Source organism: Notechis scutatus, chromosome 5 (assembly GCF_049901735.1).
Source record: "Notechis scutatus isolate UNSWTSFEM ecotype Mainland chromosome 5, rNotScu1.2, whole genome shotgun sequence".
Lineage (NCBI taxonomy): Eukaryota > Metazoa > Chordata > Lepidosauria > Squamata > Elapidae > Notechis > Notechis scutatus.
Window position 1 is genome coordinate 53,174,347 of NC_142013.1, and position 22,392 is coordinate 53,196,738.

Sequence of the window (22,392 nt, forward strand, 5' to 3'; positions counted from 1 at the left end):
TAGCTAGATGTATGAGGTTTATTGAAAATCATCTTGAGAGACAGGTTCTCTTGAATAAAATACAAACATTATAGGAAAATTTTCTGAGGTCAAATATTTGCTTTGTTTTATTTAAATTTAATTTCATTACAGGCAAAGCAATTTCCTTATCACATTTATATAAACAGGTCTAGATAAAAGAATACACTACCAAATCACTAATAATCCAAGAACCTTTGAAGATTAATATAGTAAGAATGATTTTTGTTTGTTTGTATGTGTGCATTTATGTATGTACTGTATATACTCGAGTATAAGTCTAGTTTTTCAGCCCATTTTTTGTGCTGAAAAAATCCCCTCGGCTTATACTCGAGTCAGATTCCCTCTGAAAAAAAATGGTGTGGAGTCGCGGCCTCCGGCGGCAGCGACTCCCAACAGCCCCAGCCGGGAAGGAAAGGCAAAAGCGCTTTGCCTTTCCTTCCCGAGCGGCGGGACTGGGGCCGCGCCGCGGTAGTGACTCCTGACTCAGGGGCCTCCGAGGAGGGGAAGAGAGTGACTCCTGCCTCCCGCTGTCATCATCATCTTCTTCTTTTGGGTTAGTGAATCAATTAAACCTTTCATGATAGTGAGATCGTTTCCCAAATTAATTATTTTTATTTTTGAAATTTACCAGTAGCTGCTGCATTTCCCACCTAACTTATACTCGAGTCAATAAGTTTTCCCAGTTTTTGTGTAAAATTAGGTGCCTCGGCTTATATTCGGTCGACTTATACTCGAGTATATACGGTATGTTTTGTCTGCTCAAATCCATAGACCCAATACAGCACACAGGAAAAAAGGAAAACAGAATTTTTCTAGAAAGAGGACTGAAATTAGGGATTAATAATATAACCTTTGTAAAATAGGACTGCTTTCATTCAATAATTTATACTTCCCTGATTCTTAGTACTAGTATCCTGAAATACTTACATGTTCTGTTTTAAAATACATTTCCAGAATCTCAGGCATTCAGTTTTATTACCCATTGTTCAAGATGTCTATTGTGTTGAAAAATAGATTACCCTTATCAAAAATATTTAATTTTTCTCCAAACAAATTGTGCTTGCTGGTCCGAGGATATTTGATTCTGTTAATTCTTGCCATTCTTTCCTAAAACAGTTGTCTGGTTCTCCCATAGTTTATGGTTTTACAACATGCATTTATAGTTTTATGACATCTAAGTTTTGACCTTCTATTTATGGTTTTATGGTTCCAAGGTTTTATGCCTTCTATAAAAAGGATTGTGAAGTCCTAGGCACAGAGAATTCTTTTTCTTTCAGTTGGATGGATTGGCCCTACTATAAATATTTGGTATACCATTCACTTGAATATATTAAGTTACTAAATTCTTTAATACATTCTGCTATTTCTCAGATCTTACAAAGTAAGATCATACTGGCAAAAAAATGCTTCACTGTAAATGCAGTCTTTAATTATAGAATCAAACAATAGCTGAACAAGCCTAAAATATGCATTATAATCATAAGTATATACTATATTTTAACCTGCAAGCTGTAGAAGCTGCAATATACTCAACCAGACAGTAAGTTGTAATATAAGTAGCAAGCAGTATTTGGGAGGTAGTCAGGATGTTTTACTTTGTTTGCAGCCATCTGTCCCCAACCTGGCATGAGCAACATGATTATATGGCAGGACTGTTCCCTTTAGGAGCATATCCAAAGGACAGTTTTGCTACATTACTGACTTCAAAGGGATCCTATGGTTTTCAACTTAAAATACTTTTATAAAAACAAGTACATAGGTGGAATCCTAATAGCATATTTCCCTCTGTGGAGTTACTATTCTTGATTTAGACAGATGTAATAAACATATTTTAATGGACTCAGAAATTAGACTTAAAAGTTAATAGAAGAGTTATGGAAGTGTCTGAAACCAACATTCCAATTAATGTAATGTATGTTAGCTATTTTGCAAAAATACTATTCTAGAGCTATGAACTCTAAAAACTTGATGGATATGGGTGGGTGGATGGGTAGACGGACAAACAGAGATGAAGAGACATTTTACACCTCCTAGGCATATCCGGCCCTTTGGGGCTGTCCCCATGTGAGGTCAGTTGGAAATGTGAAATCAAATGTAAATAAATGTTTGCCATGCATGCAATACAACTGCATTGTTTTTATTTTGAAGATGACTGCTATTTTTTTTTTCAATTTATGCGTGTGCGTGCCTATTCACCTTCACCTGTCCTGTTGGTTTGGCCCTCCACTACAATCTGTTTCTTATGTTACCCCTTAGAAAAATTAATTGCCTACTTCTGTTTAAAACATTGGTCTTGGGATTTCATCAGCCCATTTTTTTTCCTCATTGTGGCTAAACTAGTTTGTCTGCTCCCTGTCGCAATGTAAAATATTCAAATAGTATAAATATCCTTGTTTTCCATACTTTTAAAAGCTTGAGAATATTAACAGTTTCTCCCAGTTTCTCTACCATTTAAATCATACCTTGTTGCACTATTTACTGTTTAACTGTTGAAGTGAAAAACTGGAAATTATTTTAAAAACCATTTTTATTAAATTTACTAAATAAAGAATTCTTTGGAGATTTGTGTTTTACAGATAATTTGTGTAACACAGACCTTATTTAAGAGCATGAATGTTCAACCATAATGTTTTTGAGATATTTACGCATATAAACATATTTGCATTTTTCTTTTTTTTTTCTTCCACAGGCAAACAATATGGGTGTAGGTGTAATTGGTATAATTGAATGCAACTTTCTGAAACCAACCCATAATAAACAGGACTTTGATTATACCAATGAATATAGGTAAATGTTTATTTCATCAGTATAAAAGAGTTTTAGTGCATGTTGAATACTCTTACTTATAACACTAGGTATTATACCAAGCTGAATAAATTGAACCTCATGCCAGATGGGCCCTAGCTTCTCTGTGTTGAATAAAAAACCAAGGATGTGTTTATTTAACTTTCCACAAAAGTAAAAGAAGTCATGCAAATGGAAGCCTTGCTTTGTCAGGAATTTTGATACTTAACCAGATAAAAGCCCCCTTCCACTAGAAACAATTTCATGCCTTGCTTATGTATGTGGTAGTACTAAAAGGGGGACCAGCATACTGCATGTTTAACTTATTCAGATGTATTTGCACACTTGTATAAATGAGTATACATATTAAGAAAGGCTATTAGGGGAGGGGGGAAGCTTTGGACTTTTAACTAGAACCAGTTCTCAATAACCAGTTTGGCATAGTGGTTAAAGACACTGATAAGAAACCAGGAGACACTGAGTTCTAGCTTTGCCTTAGACATGAAGCCAACGGGCCAGTCATTCTCTCAGCCCTAGGAATAAAACAATGGCAAGCCACTTCCAGAAATGTTGCCCGGAAAACTACTTAGATGTGTCCAAGTCAAAACTGACTGAAAGGGACAAGAAAAAAAAGTATTATCTTGATGGTAAAACACGGATGGCCAAGGAATAAGAAAAAATGCCTCCTTTTCTCTGGGAAGATATTAAAGTCATCAAAGATATTAACTCATTGAGCATTTGAGTTCAAATCATTGCTTTCTTATTTGCTGTTTCTTTTCTGTGATAATTATATTTGCTGTTAAGTCATATTATGAATTTTAAAGTAGTCTTTCTTGTTTATTAGGCGTACAATACATGCCCTTGGTGAAAAACTGAATGATTATTGGAATGAGATGCAAGCAAAGAAAACAGAATATACTCTGGAAGTATTATTTGAAGATATACAGTAAGTTTTTATAAACATAAATCTTTCCATAATACTTTTTGGCTTGAATAATTATAAATTATAGTTGTACTTTTCTAGGTTTTATATAGCTGATAATTTATTACAGGAAACAGCCTGATCAGACCTGGGTTCAGTGTGATAGTTGCCTAAAATGGAGGAAGCTTCCAGATGGAATTGATCGCTTGCCAGAGAAGTGGTATTGTTCATATAACCCTGACCCTCAGTTCAGGTAAAATAGGTAGAAATGAATAACATTTTTAGGCATAATGTTAGCTATATCAAAATTAACAGTATCTTACTAATTTTTAAAATTAGAAATTGTAATGTGCCTGAAGAACCCGAAGATGATGATTTAATACCATATGAGAAAACACATAAAAAAAAGTGAGTACTCGACAACAATAAATTTGAAATATATTTTCAAGTATCTTAAAAGAACTTCTTAGAATGTGAAAAGATAAGGTCAGCATAAATTACATTCACTCTGCACAGATTAAAATTGGTTTATTTCATTTGCCTCCTTATCATAGATGTAGAGTTCAGGCAAATTATGTAAGGTTAACTATGCTTTAATGAAAGTGATCAAGACGATTATGTATGATTTTTTGAAAATTTTAATTATAGTGATTAAAACAAACTAAACTCAGAGAGAGAAAAGAAAGTAAAAGGTACAAAGAAACAAAAAGAAAAAATAAGAAAAGAAAAAAGTGGAAAAAAGTACAGATGGTTCTCAACTTAAGACTGCAAGTAGACTTGAAATGATGCAACTGTTGTCAGTACATGCCAGTAGCCAAATTCCCAACAGTAGTAAATGCAAGAACAGATTGCAAGTCACTTTTTTCAGAGCCATCCTAACTTTGAACAGTCATTAAATGAATGGTCATAAGTTATTTCTTGTAATAAAGAAGTACATAACTTCCAATCTTTTATCATAAATGTGATACTTCATAAACAAGTTTAATACTGATCACAAGTATACTATCTAAACAAGTTTGGTGGCTTTTCACCTTCTATAAGGTTACAAGTACACATAGTCCTTGACTTATAATAGTTGTCTTAGTGACTTTTCGAAATTGCAATGGCATTGAAAAAAGTGACTTAATGACCATTTTCCACACTTTGTCTGTTGCAGCATCCCCATGGTCATGTGATTTACATTTATGATTGTTGAAGTGTCCCAGGGTCATTGATCACCTTTTGCGACCTTCTGACAAGAGTCCATGGGGAAACAAGATTCACTTAACAACTGTGTTACTAATTTAACAGCTACAGTGATTCACTTAACAAATGTGGCAAGAAAAGTTGTAAAATGACTCACTTAACAAATTTCTCACATAACCACATAAATTTTGGGCTCAGTAAATTGAGGACTACCTGTAAACATCTCTTCTTCCCATAAATCATCCATTAAGACATCAACATTTTGGTAGTGTTAGCAAGAAGTCCATATAGATTTGAAAGAATTTTATAAAACTTGGCCTATTTTAAGCTTCACCAAATAAATCAACTTCATATTTCTTCTTTTTACTTCTGGAAACCTTAATCTTCAATTCATTTAAAATTGTCATAGAATTTAATATTTTTTTCAATTCTTTTTTGTCCCATCTCATAGACTTCTACAAGGCTTTAACAAGGCTCATTTATACATCCAATATAAAAGGGTTTTTTTTTCTTGGTTTATCATTTATATTTCCTCTGTAATTTTTAAAACTTCACTATACTTTTGTATAGTTAGTAAACTGTCCTTATTTGGGTCATTCTCTTGGCCCATCACTTATTTTCATTTCAAATGCCTTCTCTGTCAAGTAACCCACACTTTTAAAAATTCCACTATTTATAATTTCAATATTTCTGCATCAAGATTTGTTTTACATCTATTGAAATAACGGTCAAAAAATCCCTTTCCCTAAAAATTTAGTGTCTGTAAGGAAGTCTTATTTTAGCTTTGCAGACATTTTGCAGTCAGTTGCTAGAATATAAGCGGTAATGAAAATAACTTGATTAGTAAAACCTTCAGGAATGCTTGCTCTGATCAAACCACAAATGTAGTTATGGGATAAAGCAATTATAGAAAAAGGGAACTTGGGGGTAGCAAATGCTGGGAATTGTTTAAAATGATGATTATGCCACAGTTATATATATATGTTTTCTGAGGTTCTCGTGGGTATTTGTATGTGGATCTTTGGTTATTCGGGTTTTCTCCCACATAAAATTTTACGCGGGAGAAAATCCGAATAACCAAAGATCCATATACATACATACATACATACATACATATAAATAACATAAATAACATATATATGTATGTATGTATGTATGTATATATGTATGTATGTATATGTATATATATAATTTTATATATGTATATATATAATTTTATATATGTATAAAAATATATTATTTAAGGTGTAGCCTTCATACAGGCCTAGTGGGAGTGATCCCCCTGTATCCATCTGCACAGAATAAAGTCTTGTAATCTCCACCTTGGTGTGCATTTTCATTAGGTGCTGTACACTGGGCAGGACCAGCTTTCTGGGACAACACTATCATTCCTTTATTAACATCCTTCAGACATAGTCCATCCATAGAAGAATGTTAAAGATAACGTGGGTTTTTTTTTTGTTTACTTATTTGTAGCCATCCATCTCTAGTATATCCATAAAACTTAAAAACAAATTTAAAACAATTAAAACCATACTATATATATTTGGACTCCAGACCCAGACACACAATCTTACAAAAGGCCAACAGGATGGGGGTCATACAGATTTCTGAAAGGAGAATGTTTGAGAGGGAAGGAGCTACAGCAAGGAAGGCATGTCTCCTGGTCCCTGTCAGCCAACATTCCTTGGCTCACGGGACCTGTAATATGCCCAACCTGCTGAATGGATAGAAATTACTGGGAGAAGACACTTCCTTAGGTAACCCAGTCGCAAGCCATGAATTATTTTAAAGCTGATAACTAGTATCTTGAATTACTAGTACATTAGTGCTTGTGCATTGGCTACACACTAGTAGCTAATGCAGCTCGCATAGCAGTGGTGTTATTTACTTGAATTATCCAACACTCTTTACTACCTGTGCAGCCTTGCCATTTGAAGTTTCCAAATGCTCTTCAGGGGTAGCACTGTATAGAGCATGTTGCAGTAATCCAGATAAGAGCTCATGAATGACTTGTCAGCAAAGCCTTCCAGTCCAGGAGCGGATGCAACTGATGCATCTCCCTAAGGTGTTAATGGGTTCAGAAAAGAGGTGGACAAAATGACTCTAAGGGGCAGTTATCAATGATCAGGAAAAATCTTGCTCCACCACACCCCAGAGTAGCTATCTGGAATGAAGACATTTCTTTGCAACAAAATAAACTCAACAGGTGGACCAGGCAATACTGTTTGTACCAGCACAAGTCAGAAAACACTACTTTCAATGGAAATTGCCTATCCTTTGGTTAAGTCTTCCTACCTTTAAGAAATAATGGTTTGTACTTGTGCTGGGCAACCAGGTCAAGCAGATAAACCTCTCAAAATAGAACACAAGTTTCCTGCATCATAACGTTAAAAAGAGTATATTTGAGTGTATATAATAATATTTTTGTATCAAACAGAGACAGAGAGAAATTAAAGAAAAGGCTGGAATATAACCAACAGGTATGTAATTGACTACATTAAAATGTATGTGTGTTTACTTTTATTTTAAACAGTACCATCAATGAATATGTGCATTCAAAAAGGCAAGTTCTTCCTGCAGAAAGTTACTGACCAAAAAATTGGGCTGGATTCAGGGAAGGCATAAGGGGATGCATGAGAGGTTTGGTGCAGGGAGGATGCCAGAGAAGTGGGCTGGGGAAGTTGCGTGGGTGCACAACTGGCCAATGTGGTGAAGCGCATGGATGGGGAGTCCTCAGCAACTTGTGATCTTCCCTGCAAGTTTCTCCACTGATTTTCTGGGGAAGCCACAAGGAAAGTTGCAAATGGCAATAATGTGATTGTGGGGCATAGCAACCAGTCATGTGAACTGGTTGCCAAGTGCTCAGATCATGATCATGTGACCAGAAGATAATGGGACGGCCTGAACTCTGAGGATCTTCAGTGCTGTCATAACTTCAAATGGTCAAAGGTCATGGACTGTATATATGTATAAATATATTAATTGAATATTTTATGTTCTAGTTGACATGTAATTGAAACAGTTGTGAAGTAAAACATAAAGTAATTAACTTGGTATTATCATAGTGTTCTAGTTATATATCACCACTTTAAAGAGAAATACCTTGAGGAAAAGTGATTCCTCTCTAATTGTTATGAAATGATGCCTTTTCTACAGAAATATAATGAAATATATTGGCAAACAACACCTGTCTTGTCAAACACACCCCCAGCAATGGATGAAAGTATTTCAGGATTGCATGTAGAAACTTCAAATATACCTCTAAACAGGCCTCTAAATATATCAGATTCATCAGTATCTTCTCCACATTCAGATTCTGAAAAAAGGTCAGTACATTTATTTTTTAATTCAACTTTTATACCACTTCAATCATTTACTGGTTCTACACAATATATAACTGTATTAATACACCTCACACATATTTGAATACGATTTACAATTACAGCAGTCCTTGAGGTACAAGCCTGCCCATTAGGTTCGCAAGTCAAATAATTCATCAAATGATTCAGACTCAATTTTATGAATTTTTAAAATCAAATTCTTTAATTGAATCAAATGGATCATTAAATTAACAAAGATCTGACACTGTTTCCTTGGATTCATTAATTGATTGCTGCCATCGCTAACTGAGAGGTTTTCCTGCTGACCACCCATCAGCTGATTCCGATGCAGCCTTAGGCTGTGGAACTAAATTGCCTCCAAGGAAGCTTGCAGATTGCAGTTGCTTTAAAAAAAACAATTGGCTGCTAATCAGCTCAAGCTTCTTGGGGGAGGGGGGGGTAATTTACAGAACTCTCAGGTTGCAGTTGCTTAAAAAAAAAAAGCAACACTTGTCATTAATTAGCTTTAGCATCTCCAGCCAGGCATTGAGGGAGATGGGGGAGAGATTTACAGAACTTTCAGCTTGCAACAGTAACAGAGATGGAAGGGACCTTGATGTCATCTAGTCTAACCCACTGCTTTCACAAGAGAATATTTCTAATAAATGCCTATCCAGACTCTTAAAAGCTTCCAATGATGTGCACCCATAACTTCTGGAGGCAATTTAAATTTAAAATCTATGAACAGTAATATACACTAATCTCCAAAATAAAAGCAAGGAAACACAATTATATAATGCTTTGTTTAGATGCTTGCTAGCATTTCTACAAGCAGTTTCAAGGCAGACACAAACAAATTTTATCTTTGCAAAGTACTGTACTTACAAATACAATAGTTTGCAAAGTATAGTATTTAAAAAGCAGAGCAGTTCCCAAAATGCTTACAAACAGTACAGTACTATAGAATAACAAAAAAAGAATATTTTAAAATACTTAGAAGCAATTCTAGCACTAGTCCTCAAGCCCACACAGTACCCAAAAAACCAAACAAACTTGCCACCATCCGGGCTGCAAAAAATCACCGGATCCTGTTTGGCCATGTGACCAGGGACCAAAAAAACCCCAACTGCCAGCTTCATAACCCCAAACAGCACAGGCAAGTCACAGAGTTAGTAATGGCTGCCGTTGCAGCAGTCCCCTTACCCTATTAGTGTATGATTTGAGCCAAGTTTATTGTAGCTGTCCAGGCGAGGTAGGGATGGGGATACAAAGTTCTCCTACTAATAAGGCGTCAGAAGAAAGTTTAGTGATCTTGTTTACTTAAGAAAAAGCAGAATCCCTTAGTAACTATCCTTCCACCTAATAACCTGATTTCCCTTTTAATTATTAGTCTTGATTCTGTTAATTCAGCATTTGCAGCAATTTTAGAGGTCTTCTTGCTTGTTCTAATAGTTCCTAAGGTGTCCCTGTTGTGTTCTACAAGTTGTGTTAGCTTTTTTTTAAAAAAAAAAACACCTCTTCTTTAAGCATCAAGTCACTGTTTTAATGTCAGCCAAATTTATTTTTAAGCAAATTGTTCCTCTGCTGAGTTTGTCTTTCAAAGACCATGAGAGAAAAAGGCAGATTGTTCCAAAGTGGGAAGCCACCAAATAAATCTGCTTCTGTGGCCTCTCCCATCTAGCAAGGCACACATATTGGATAAGCGAGTTCGTCCTGGGATAGATAGTCCCAATGATACCCAGCTGCCCAATTGTTTTTATAGATAAAGTTACACAATAAGCATCCCCTAGCATTTACGAACAAATCCCGAAATTATGCATATTGCAGCACCATGAGAGTTTTTCATCCTTACAAGTGACACAGAGGCTCTGTGCAACATTTCCCCCCCCCCCCATTCCCCGGGGCCGGGTCTTTGCGGACACTTTGCTTGTGGAGACTGACTTACTTTGCAAAGATCTCTCTGTCGTGGTTTCTTTGTCTGCATTCGCAGAGAACAGAGGCCTAATATACCACGAGATCACACGATATCAGTCTTGTGTAATCTCACACTTTAGGCCTCTATTCTCTGCGAATTGATGCCTGGACATTTGCCATTTCGGTCCTAGTCTTCAGTCCTTAAGGCCTTCCCTCCGTTTGCCATTTCCTTAGCAAAGCCTGCAGGGAGATTGTGTTCCTGTAGGCTTCAGCAGTCCTTTGCAAAAAGCCTTCGTTGGCAACAGTGCAGCTGGGGAGAAACAGGCACGTCCCTCCAAAGCTCTGTTCCTACAGGCAAAGGCTTTATGCAAAGATCTGTCAAAGCTTACAGGGACGCAATCCTTAAGCGCTTTGCGGACAAGAAAACAGCCCGAGAGGCTGCGTGCAGCCTGTCAGGCTGCTTTCTCACCACCGATCAGCTTGACAAGGCCTCTCGGATTGCTTTTTTGGTGCTGAAGGCCTTGTCAAGCCCTTTGCTGACAAGAAAGAAGGGAGCAGGCAAAGAAACAGGCTGGAGAGGAGACAGATCTTCATAAGATAGGTCAACCGGCATGGCAGGATGGGGGGGAAGCAATTGTGGGGACCCCAGGGAAGGGAGAATGAGGTATCTATGGGTTGGGGGAGGTCTTGGGTGGTCTGAAGTAGGTGGCCTGTTCCCTCACTAGGCCCCCCATGGCCTTCCCCACCCTGAGATACCTTATGTTCACTTAACAAGCCACGCGTTTGCCATGCATTAAATTATCAAATGAGTGGGCGAAAGCAGGGAGTGATGTCATTCAGTGTACGAGATTCACTCTTACAAAATCTCGAGTTACAGATGGAGTAGGCAGGCTCCATTACGTTCGTAACTCAAGGACTACCTGTGCAGGTAGTACACAAGCTGTTATATTTTCCATTAATTGAAAGTTCTGGGTATTGTCAAGGCCATGTCATAGAAAGTAAATTATAGCAATCAACAGTAATTTTACAAGTGACAACTATCAGTGACTCTGCTCAGGCGATATTATCCAAGTTGTCACAGCTTTCATCTGCTCATCCGCAGGTCTATTCATTTGGGAGAAGCAAAGTTGCTACAGTTCTAGGGCTAGCAGGCTTCTGAATATGTACTCAATCTATTTTCCTTGACGTGAGTCTAGAAACCATGCCTCTTCAGTGCACAAATCAGCATATCTTTCCAGGCAACTGGCACCTATCCTACCCATAAAGAGGCATTAACTACCAATATCCAGCTGCTTATTCTTTCTGTAAGGGTGCAGGCTCACCAGTTGCAAGAACTTTTCAATTTATTATCTCTGTTTAAATGGACTTTCTATTTAGAAAGCAATACAAAAGAAACAATTTTATTTTTAAAAGTGTTGGTGTAATACACATCTCTTGCTGTTTCTGTAGGCTTAAACGAAAACGTTCTAATTCTGATTTACCACTACAAATTAAGATCACGCGGGTGACTAGCCAAGCATTTGAGAACAAAAAAAATGTTAATGAAGATGACAATGATGTAATCATTTTGGAGGAGAACAGTACTCCAAAGCCTGCAACAGAAGAATGTGACATCAAAATAGTAAAAGTTGAAGGTGGTGCCAATTTGGATTATATTGGTGATGATGGAGAAGATTCCAAAAGCAAAGATGCTTGTTCAGAAGGAGAATGTACAAAAGGAACTGCAGCTACACAAACAGAAGTAGAGTGGCTTGCAGTAAAGAAAGAAGAAGAAGATGTCAGTGTTGAAAAGAATCAGCTATCCAGACCGGAGCCTGAATTGACCATATCAGAACCTGCTGGCATTTCCAAGTCTGCTTTGGGGGATGTGGACAGCAAAATAAATGAATTAAATATTCAGTTGCAATTAGCCAAAAATGAAAAAGAACAATATGAAGAACAATATAAAGTGTTGTTCAAAAAAGTAAAGACATTAGAGCAAAAAATTGTGGAAATGAAGGATAAGCACATGAAAAAGGAAATGAGCCATCAGTCAACAGAAACAAATAGCACTCTGTCAGATGATGAACTAGAAAAAATTAAAGGAAAAAGTCCGGAGGAGATTTTGATTTTGTATGAGCAGGCATTGAATGAGATTAAATGGTTGAAAAAACAATGTACTACACTACAGAATTTAAAATCTGAATGCACTAAGTGTAGAAACAATGAAAGTAAAACTGAAGTTGATGAGATGGCTGTCCAGCTGGATGATGTTTTCAGACAGCTGGACAAGTGCAGTATTGAAAGAGATCAGTATAAAAATGAGGTAAGTTTTACAAATGCATATGTAATAAAGCCAAGTTGATTGTAATTATTTTTTTCTCAGTTTTTGCAGTTGTAATACTGCATTTTTAATTTTGTTCCACCAAATATTTCTGTGGTAGGATTGATGCATTGTAGCTTAATTTACTCTCAAGCTGCATTTGTCTAGATTTGTCCTGCGCCTTGTGTATAACACGTTTATTTTTCTGAAAATTCCATTACTAGTTGTAAATTCATAATTAAGTAGGGCTTGAGTCTAAATAAAAGTACATTATTTCTACTTCAGTGGGTTACCACATCTAATAAAAACAAAAAACTACCATGTTTCCCAGAAAATACAACCTACCCTGAAAACAAGCCCTAGCCCGATTTTCATGCATGGGCCTAAAATGAGCACTACCCAAAAAATAAGGCCTAGTTAAGCCCTTCTCACCATCTGGTTGTACTAGGTGGGGTGAGGCGCAGCTGTAAAAATCAAGCTGCTGGGGGTGCAGAGCTGCCCCACGCACCCTACACCAGCTTATCTGAGGGCCCTGTAGCCTGGCCGAAAGCAGCTCAAGGGCTTGAACACCACACTTTCAGCTGCTTTCAGCGCCACTTGGTTTCCTACTGCCAGGCTGGTGTGGTCTGGTGGGGGGGTTTGTCTTCCGTCTTCACTGTGCCACGCACCACTACACTATGGAAATCTCGGTGCTGCGCCACGAACAGGGATTGACCATCCCCCAAGCCTATGAAAGTAAAACCTGAGTGCTACAATGGACAGACAAAAAGTGCAGCTTGTATCTGAAGCAGGAGGAGGAGAAGCAGGGAGAAGAACGAGGGAAAGCAGCTGAGTGAAAAGCCTCCCGCCAGTCAATATCTCCCCCCCCCCCCCAGAGATGGGCATTTGATCAGATCGTTCTCTCGCCCCACCTATGCTCTTTTGGCACCTGCCTCCTGCTGCAGTCGGCCTCTGCATGGTTGCTGCCTCCTGTGCGCACTGGGGGGGTGGGGGGAGGGTGCCTGGCCTGGCCAGGCCTTGTGATGAAAAAGACCTCCCCGAAAATAAGCCCAAGTGCTTATTTTGGGGCCCAAAAGAAAATAAAACCTTGTTTTCTGGGAAACATGGTAGGTAAATAAAAAGTAGCCCACATTTTGATATAAAGGCAGTATTGATTGTTTAATCTAACTATCTACTACAAGGCATCAGCTTTGCAGTTCTTATTTCCTAAATAGAATTGAGTAGTCAACAATACATAAAATGAAGATTTTCATTCAGTCTTGATTCCTAGTGACTTCATGAACAATGTGTTTTCTTATTAACAATACGGGTGTTCTTTCAGCTTCCTTGTTTAGCCTAAAATCCCTAGTATTTCATCCAAGTACTATTAAGCAGGTCCATTTCTTCTTGGTTTTTTTGACATTAGATAAGATTGACTAGCTGCTAACACCTAGATTACCGATACTTTAAATGCTTACAGCCCAAAAGCTAGCGTTCACATTGAGGATCCAACAATTTGTCAAAAATCTGTACAATCCCACTTTCCAACGTCAAAAGTAGCAACAAAGGCATTAAGTGTTGAATTCATATATAAAATTCATATATAATTCATATATAAAATTCATATGATTTTTTCCAGTTCATATAGTCTCAAGTTAAGAATTGATTCTCCAAAATAGCAATTTGCATTTACAATAGTGAGCATATGAATTATATGTCTTCAATTTGATTTATTCCAGGTGTGCATAGGTTTGTGTTTATTTAAAACATTGGATTTTGTTAAAAATAGTTTTGTAATATTAATGGATTAAATCTTAGTTGCTTATATTTTGAATATTAAATTAAACTATTAGTGCTATAGACTGATATGGCAAGATTAATATTTTGGCCAAAATTCAAACAGCTCCTTATGGCTTCCTTCTTTTTTAAAAAAACAATAAATTTGATTCCATATTTCAGTCTGCATTTGTTTAACTTCTGAATGTTGGAAGAATAGCAGTCAACAAAAAAAGAGATTGTGTCTGTCTGTCAACCTATCTTTAACCTTTGAAAGGTCATCTGAATTCAGTATGCTGTACTGTATATTGTTCAGCAGTACAGCATATTAAAAGTTCAATATGCTGTACTGTATTGGATGATACTATATCAGTATATAGTATTATAGTCCAATACTTTTTACATTTATAACTACAACTCCCTTCAGCCTTAGTCAGGCCATGAAATACAGAATTGTTGAGAATACTTATTTTTTAAAAAATCTGGAGAGCACCTGGTTACTTGCTTCCATTCTTTATTTGGGCCTTGATATTTATATACAGTAGAAATTATTTGCTCTTCTTTAATGTAAATAATCAGAAGACTGTACGATAAAAATGTATTGAACATTATCATTTATTGTAGGGCCTTTGTTTTGCTTTGTTTTTGCATGGCATAACACTAACAACAATAATATATTAAACTTGCTTCACTAACTTATATGTGTTTAACTGTGTGAAGCCTTCAAAAAAGGTACTTCGTAATGTATAAGTAAATACTCTTTCTGAATTGTTAAAATAACTGCATTGTTTGCAAATCTTGCATGCAAACTTTCAGAAGCTGCTGCCATGAAAAAACCTAGAAGTCATCTATGCAGTCTTAAGCATTGCAAACCTTTTGAAGATTTTGCACAATCAGAAATATGCAGAATTTAAATACACAGTTGTAAATATTTTGAATGGAAAGTTTTGACCTATTTCTTTCAGATTGAACTCCTTGAAATGGAAAAAAACCAATTGAATTTTCAGTGTGAAGAACTAAAAGCAGAAATTGGACAGTTAAAAGCTTCTACTCCACAAATGGTTGCACGAACAAATGATTCTGTAGCGAGTAATCTTGAACCTGTAAATTATTCTGATGGGGAAAGGTAGATATTTTTTATATCCATGGAAAAACATATTAAAATCTTCATTAATACCTGAAACTTCTACTCCAGTGGTTCCAAATTCTATCTATAATTGTGGTTCTCAGACGCTCGGGGGACCATGATGTCAAACACGAGGTTCATGAAGGCATGAATAAATGTTACGGTTTAAATCTTAACATTTAAAGGCTAAGAAAAATTTGAGAACCACTGACTCCATTATGATTTTCACCTAAAATTTTACCTCCTTAATCTTTGCTGTATCTATCCATGTGTCTGCTAGGAGTGGGCAATATATTGTGAGTTAAAGCTTTTCAAATTCAGAATATCCAGCAATGGTTCTTATTTGAAACATTTTTTGACCATTTTTAAGTATTTTGAAAATAGTATAAACTAAAAATGTTTTGCACTGTACTATGATGAGTCAAAAGAAACATTAACAATTTGCATTGTGAGTTATGCTCTTAAGCATAGAAGTGGTTTAAGCAGGGCACTTCTCACAATTTTTGCCCTATGCAATTAAAAGTGTTAAACAAAACTCCTGGTACGCTTTGTCAAGATTTCTGGAATAGCTGAAACTTTGTTTTGAAGATCAGGGCCATTCTTATTTAGTTCAGAACAATTTTTTTTCAAAGCTCTTCTCTGTTCATCAACCACATTGCCAAGATGCACTTCAATGTCGGGTACTTTAATATATATTTTAGAATAAGTTATGAAAGAATAAAGGGAAAAATAAAATGCTCAGGAAATATATTAAGTGTTGAAGTTATACGTACAATTGTATGTAAAAGTTATATAACATTTTAACTAACGTACTCAATGTTGTCTCTTCTGTAGCCTGAAGTTGCGATCACTGCGAGTTAATGTGGGACTGCTACTGGCAACAATAATGCCCGATCTTGACCTGAAACAAGTGAACTACGACGTTGATGTGGTTGATGAAATTCTAGGACAAGTTGTAGAACATATGAATGAAATCAGTAGTGCTTAAATGTTTTCTCCACTGCCACATCCGTGCTATGCTCAAATTTATGAACTATTGTGAAGCTTCAAACCCGCAAATAAAATAAATCCAAATCATTTAAGGGTTTAAATATATTCTTGAAATGTTTCAGCTGGATTTTCAAAGTGTTAATAGTGCCACAAAAAGAGTGAATGTCTCCAGTGAAGACATCATGCAGGGATGGAAGGAACTTTTTCCTTACTCTTGTGGTTATGACAATAGCTGTGGCATATAGCAGCTCCTGAAAGCAAGGTCTGTGAAGGAACTATAGCCGATTTGCTTTCTAGGGTTTGTGGTGACAGAAGGATACTTGTCATGGCCAAATTGGAAAGGAAACTTGGGTTAATATTTTATTTAGCATACCTGATGAAAATCAAAATGTACATGTGTGGTACTATTAATAGAAAGACAGTCTTAACACCATGTCTAGTTTTTTCCTAATTTCAAGTGCTTCAAATGCCATTACAGGTTCATTCTACTACCCCTTTTGAATTTTCAGCATTTCTTATAGATTTAATTTTTATAACGCATTCAGAAATTAATCACAGATACTGTAAATTGAGTTAGATACCTTTTTAACTAACTTAAAAAAAAACACTGGCAATTTTGTCAAGTAGCATTTTCCCCAAATTATTAACATTTTATAGTGGCCTATGAGTATTTCTGAGTTTTGATACCTGATGATGTATTATAAATACTGATTAAAAGTATTGCATAATGATTGTTACACTATCAGATTATGTTTTGTTGAATAAATGATTGTTTTATCAAAATAAGTTTTAAGGGTTTATTTTTTCCACATTCTTTTTCTTAACTTTATAGTTATATGTTGTTCATTATTCATATTATTATTTGATAATTGAATGTACTGTAAAGTCTGAGTAAAATAAATCTTGTCTGTATGGAAAACATTATTTAAATTTATACTGTACATTTACATTTTGAAGAAAAGGAAATAAATGGAAATGACTTTTTATTTACAGGAAATAAATGAGAAATGTATATATTTTGTACTAAATGGTGAAAACATTCTCATGTTATGTATGACAGGAATAAATGTAAATAGACATACATTTTTTTTTTCTAATAATAAATCACACACATATTGACTTCTGTGTTTTTTTTTTTTTTTTAAAATAAATTTTATTAAATTTACAATTAAAAACATATCGACATTACATACACAAAGGAAAAAAACAAAAAAAGAACACTCGGTCTTACAAACTGGAAAGAAAGAGAAGAGGAGATGTAAAGAAAGAAAGAAACAAAGGAAGAGAAAGAGAAAAAAGAAAAAAAAGATGCGTTTAAAAACAGACAATATCCTTTTTGACAGTCTGCAAGATCCAATTCTCCTACCTTAATTTGAATACACACATCTTATCGATATCTATGCTTAAATTGCCCATTGTCCATTAAGCAGTTTATCTCTGGACTAACCAATTATACCAAGAGTTCCAATTATCGTAAAATGTTGAAGCCTCTTTGTTTTTAAGTGCTATAGTTAATTTATCCATTTCTGCACAATCACATATTTTCTGGATGACCATTTGTTCTGTAGGTGCATAGGGTGATTTCCAACACTGGGCAAACGCTAATCTGGCTGCAGTTAGGATATGAATTGTTACATATTTCATCTTTTTGGGTAAATGTTTATCAGAGATCCCTAGTAGGAAGAACTCTGGTTTGTATTCGATTTGTTCTTTGGTTATCTCCTCCAACCATTTTCTGATTTTTTGCCAATATTTCTGGGTTTCTTTGCAAGACCACCACATATGAAAGTAGGTTCCTTCTATGCTTTTACATTTCCAGCATTTTGGACTCGTGTTTTGGTTCATTTTCGCCAACCTCGAAGGGGCAAGTGCCATCTATAAAACATTTTGTATGTATTTTCTTTATATGCTGCCGATTTTGTAATCTTAATATTTCTGTTCCAAATCTTTTCCCATTCTGATAATGTAATACTTCTTCCGACATTCCTGCTCCAGGCTATCATGTTCCCTTTGACTATCTCTTGTTCTAATTCTACTTCCAGTAAGTATTTATAGAATTTGGATATGTTCTTTTGTTTGATCCTAGTAAAATTTTATCTAAATACTGCAGTTTGTTATAAATTCCAAAGTCTTTTATATCTTGTTTGTATCTGCTATGGATTTGTATATATAACCACTGATCAATTTTAAATCCCTGTTCCTGTAGTTCTTGTCGAGTTTTTAATTTCCCTTGCGGATCTAATAAATCTTTATATTTAATCATTTTTGTTATGTCCAAATTATTGGGATGTACCATTGCCTCCATTGTTGATAGCCAGATCGAATTTTTAGATAGTGTTTTTTGCATATTTTTTCCAATTAATTAATAATGAGTCCCTAATGAGGTGTCTATGAAAGTAAGACTGCTTGGGTTTCCCCACTTCCCATAAGAAGGCATGCCACCCTCTCTGGAGGTCATGCCCTTCTAATGCTAAAATTCTTTTGTTAAGTAAGTTCACCCAGTCTTTTATCCATAATAAGATAGCTGCCGAATAATATAATTCCCAATTTGGAAGGGCTAGACCCCTCTACTTTTCGCATCTTGTAAGGCCTTTACATTGATCCTGGGTTTTCCCCTGCCAAATAAATTTAAGTGTGATCTTATTTAATTCTTCAAAAATTTTTGACAACTTAATTGGGATTGTCTGGAATAAATAAAGAAATTTTGGTAATATATTCATTTTAATCGAGGCAATCCTGCCCAATAAGGAAAGCTGCAACTTATTCCAGGATTCTAAATCTTTCTTTGTTTGTTGAAGTAGTTTATCATAATTGTTCTCTTTGAGTGATTTACCTTGTGGTGTTAACCATATTCCTAAATATTTGACCCTTTTTGTTACCTGTATCCCCATCATTGTTTCTAATTCTTCCTTCTGGTTTTCTGTTAAATTTTTGGTCATTAATTTCGTCTTTTTCTATTAATTTTTAATCCTGCCACTGTGCCAAATTGTTCTAATTCTTTTATTAGATTATAACCTTTTCCATGGGTTCCTCCAAAAGAAAACCATATCGTCAGCAAACGCTTGTAGTTTATATTCTTCTGATTTGACCCTCACTCCTCTAATTTCAGAGTTTTGTCTAACCCGTGTTAAGAGTGATTCTAGGGCAAAAATGAAAAGAAGAGGTGAGAGAGGGCAGCCCTGTCTGACACCTTTTTCTATATTTATTGGATCTGTTTGTTCGCCATTGATTAGTATATTAGCCTGTTGTGTGTTGTAAATAGTTGTTATAATGTTTTCAAATTTGGTGCCAAGACTCATATTGTAAATTTTTGAATTAAAAGTGCCAATTTAAGTTATCAAATGCTTTCTCAGCATCTAAAAACATGAGTGCGGATTGTTTCTCGGGTGGGCTTCATAATATTCTAGGACATCGATAACGGTTCTTAAATTGTTCTTTATTTGTCGGGACGGAAGAAATCCATTTTGATCTTCGTGTATATGTGGATTTAAAGCTTGTTTTACTCTATTAGCTATGATAGAAGTAAACAATTTATAATCGGCATTTAAAAGTGAAATCGGTCTATAGTTGTTGATGTATCTATGATCTGCATCCTCCTTCGGGATTAGCGAAATCAGCGCCCCCTCCACGAGTCCGGCATCTTGGCTGCCAGAAGTACCTCATTAAACACTTCCAGCATCAGTGGTCCTACTAGTTCCAATATTGCTTTATATAGTTCTGCCGGAATCCCATCTGGTCCTGGAGATTTGTTATTACTTTGATTCTCCATTGCTGACTTCAATTCAGACCATGTAATATCTTTATTCAATAACTCTATCCATTCCTCTCCAATTACCTTGTCATTCGTCTCCTCTAAGTAAGTTCTTATTTTATCTTCATTAACTTCCTCCTTTTTATATAATCTTTGAAAATAGTTGTAAATGATATCTTTTTTTCTTCTCTATCTCATGTTGTAAGACATCTTTCTCATCCATTAGTTGGTGTATCAATCTCTTTTCTTTCACTTTTTTAAGTTTATGGGATAGCCATCTTCCTGGTTTATTTGCATGCTCAAAATAATTTTGTTTGGACCTTTTCAAGTTAATTTCTATTTTATCTTGTTCAAGTAAGTTCAATTTATGTTTAATTGTTATTAACTGATTTTGTGTTCTCTGGTTTTTAGGGGATTTTTGAAGTTGTATTTCTAATTCTTTAATTTGTTGTTGGAATTTATTTTGTTGGGCATGTATTCTTTTATTTCTCATGGCATTATAGGAGATTGTTGTTCCTCTTATAATTGCCTTCATTGTATCCCAAATATTTTGTTTTAGTGGTTGCTTCATTATTATTTTCTTTTAGAAAATAATTTAATTCCTCTTTCAGCTTCTTAATGTACTCTTCTTCGTTTATTAACTGAGTATTTAGTGTCCATCTTTTCTTTGTTTTTCTCCTATCTCTCCAAATTAGTTGTATTGGGTTGTGGTCGGCCCATTCATTTGGTAGGATTTTAATTTCTTTTATTTCATTGGCCAATTCCCCATCCATCCAGGCCATATCTATTCTGGTCCAGATTTTGTGTGGATTTGAATAATATGTGAACTGTTTCTCTTCTGGGTTTAGTTTTCTCCATAAGTCTATTAAGTTTAATTCTTTCATCATGTCCTTACAGGGCATAGAAAATTCTCTTTTCCCTTTCTTGTTCTTATTCACATTGAATGTACTGTAAAGTCTGAGTAAAATAAATCTTGTCTGTATGGAAAACATTATTTAAATTTATACTGTACATTTACATTTTGAAGAAAAGGAAATAAATGGAAATGACTTTTTATTTACAGGAAATAAATGAGAAATGTATATATTTTGTACTAAATGGTGAAAACATTCTCATGTTATGTATGACAGGAATAAATGTAAATAGACATACATTTTTTTTTTCTAATAATAAATCACACACATATTGACTTCTGTGTTTTTTATTCTATCCGATCCAATAAAAATTTGCAAAAAAAAAAAAAAACAGTTGTAAAAGAATTTAGGATTCTGCCAATAGGAAAACTTCCCAAAAAGAGAACAAGTTCAAATTTTGTGTTGAAGACATTTTCAGAAAGAGGATTGAATTGGAGAGCAGTGGAGAAAAACCAAGGAGAATTTCTCCAGCCATTCCAGAACTCTGCCAACTGCTTCATTCTGAAGCTTCCCTCCCTGCTTTGCCAGGGTACATGAGCAGCGCCAAACTGCTAAGCATTCTGGAAAAGTGTACAAGTCCTTGTTTAGGAACTACCATTGGTTCCAAAGAAATGTTCATTATCAATATTCTAGGATGCATTAACGGATAGAATCAAGATCACGTGAAGTGTTGATACCACTTTATAATGCCTTGGTAAGGCCACACTTTGAATACCGCATCCAGTTTTGGTCACTGTGATGTAAAAAAGATGTTGAGAGTGCAGAGAAGAGCAACGAAGATGATTACAGATGGTTGCTGTAATTTGGTATGTCTAACAATGAAAAAAAACTAGGGGTGACATCGCAGTGTTCCAATATCTCAGGGGTTGCTAGAACTAAGGAGAAACTTCCTGACAGAACAGTTAACCAGTGGAACAACTTGCCTCCAGAAGCTGTGAATTCTCCATCTCTGGAAGTTCCCCAGAAGAGATTGAACGACCATTTGACAAATGCTATATGGTTTCTTTCCTGCCTGAGCAGGGGGATTAGACTAGAAGACCTGTCCAAGGCCCCTTCCAACTCTGTTATTCTAACACAGTTGCTAAACAAACTACATAATAGAGTCTGGAAAGATCACTGGATGTTGCCATCTCATTCAGATAAAAGTTCTGTGTGTCACCTGTATCCCGCGACCCCCCCTCTTTTTGCCCACTCCTAGGATAGATTGCCTAAATACGCTATCTCTCAGCTGATATTTCCCCAGCACAGTTTTTCCTTTAAAAATGCGTTACGCTTCAAAAGGGTTAGGTATCAATTTATAGGGAAGCGCACAACCCCTGTAAATTCTGCTGCAATAAATTAACAAGGCTACCCTTTCAGTCAGGGGAAGCGGAAGAAAACCTAGTTGAGAGGAAAGCTGACGGAC

General features: G+C 35.6%; 1 protein-coding gene across 1 annotated transcript in view; it reads left to right on the forward strand.

The window, feature by feature from the left end:
- Positions 1 to 17,441, forward strand: part of MORC3 (MORC family CW-type zinc finger 3) — a 42,543-nt gene extending 25,102 nt beyond the window's left edge. The window contains exons 9-17 of the mRNA XM_026664217.2: positions 2,711 to 2,808; positions 3,650 to 3,751; positions 3,858 to 3,980; positions 4,067 to 4,135; positions 7,353 to 7,395; positions 8,072 to 8,241; positions 11,599 to 12,454; positions 15,172 to 15,332; positions 16,167 to 17,441. Of these exons, the coding sequence (XP_026520002.2) occupies positions 2,711 to 2,808; positions 3,650 to 3,751; positions 3,858 to 3,980; positions 4,067 to 4,135; positions 7,353 to 7,395; positions 8,072 to 8,241; positions 11,599 to 12,454; positions 15,172 to 15,332; positions 16,167 to 16,320 (1,776 nt within the window). The 3' untranslated portion in view covers positions 16,321 to 17,441. The remainder of the gene's footprint in view (positions 1 to 2,710; positions 2,809 to 3,649; positions 3,752 to 3,857; positions 3,981 to 4,066; positions 4,136 to 7,352; positions 7,396 to 8,071; positions 8,242 to 11,598; positions 12,455 to 15,171; positions 15,333 to 16,166) is intronic.
- The last annotated feature ends 4,951 nt before the right edge of the window (positions 17,442 to 22,392 follow it).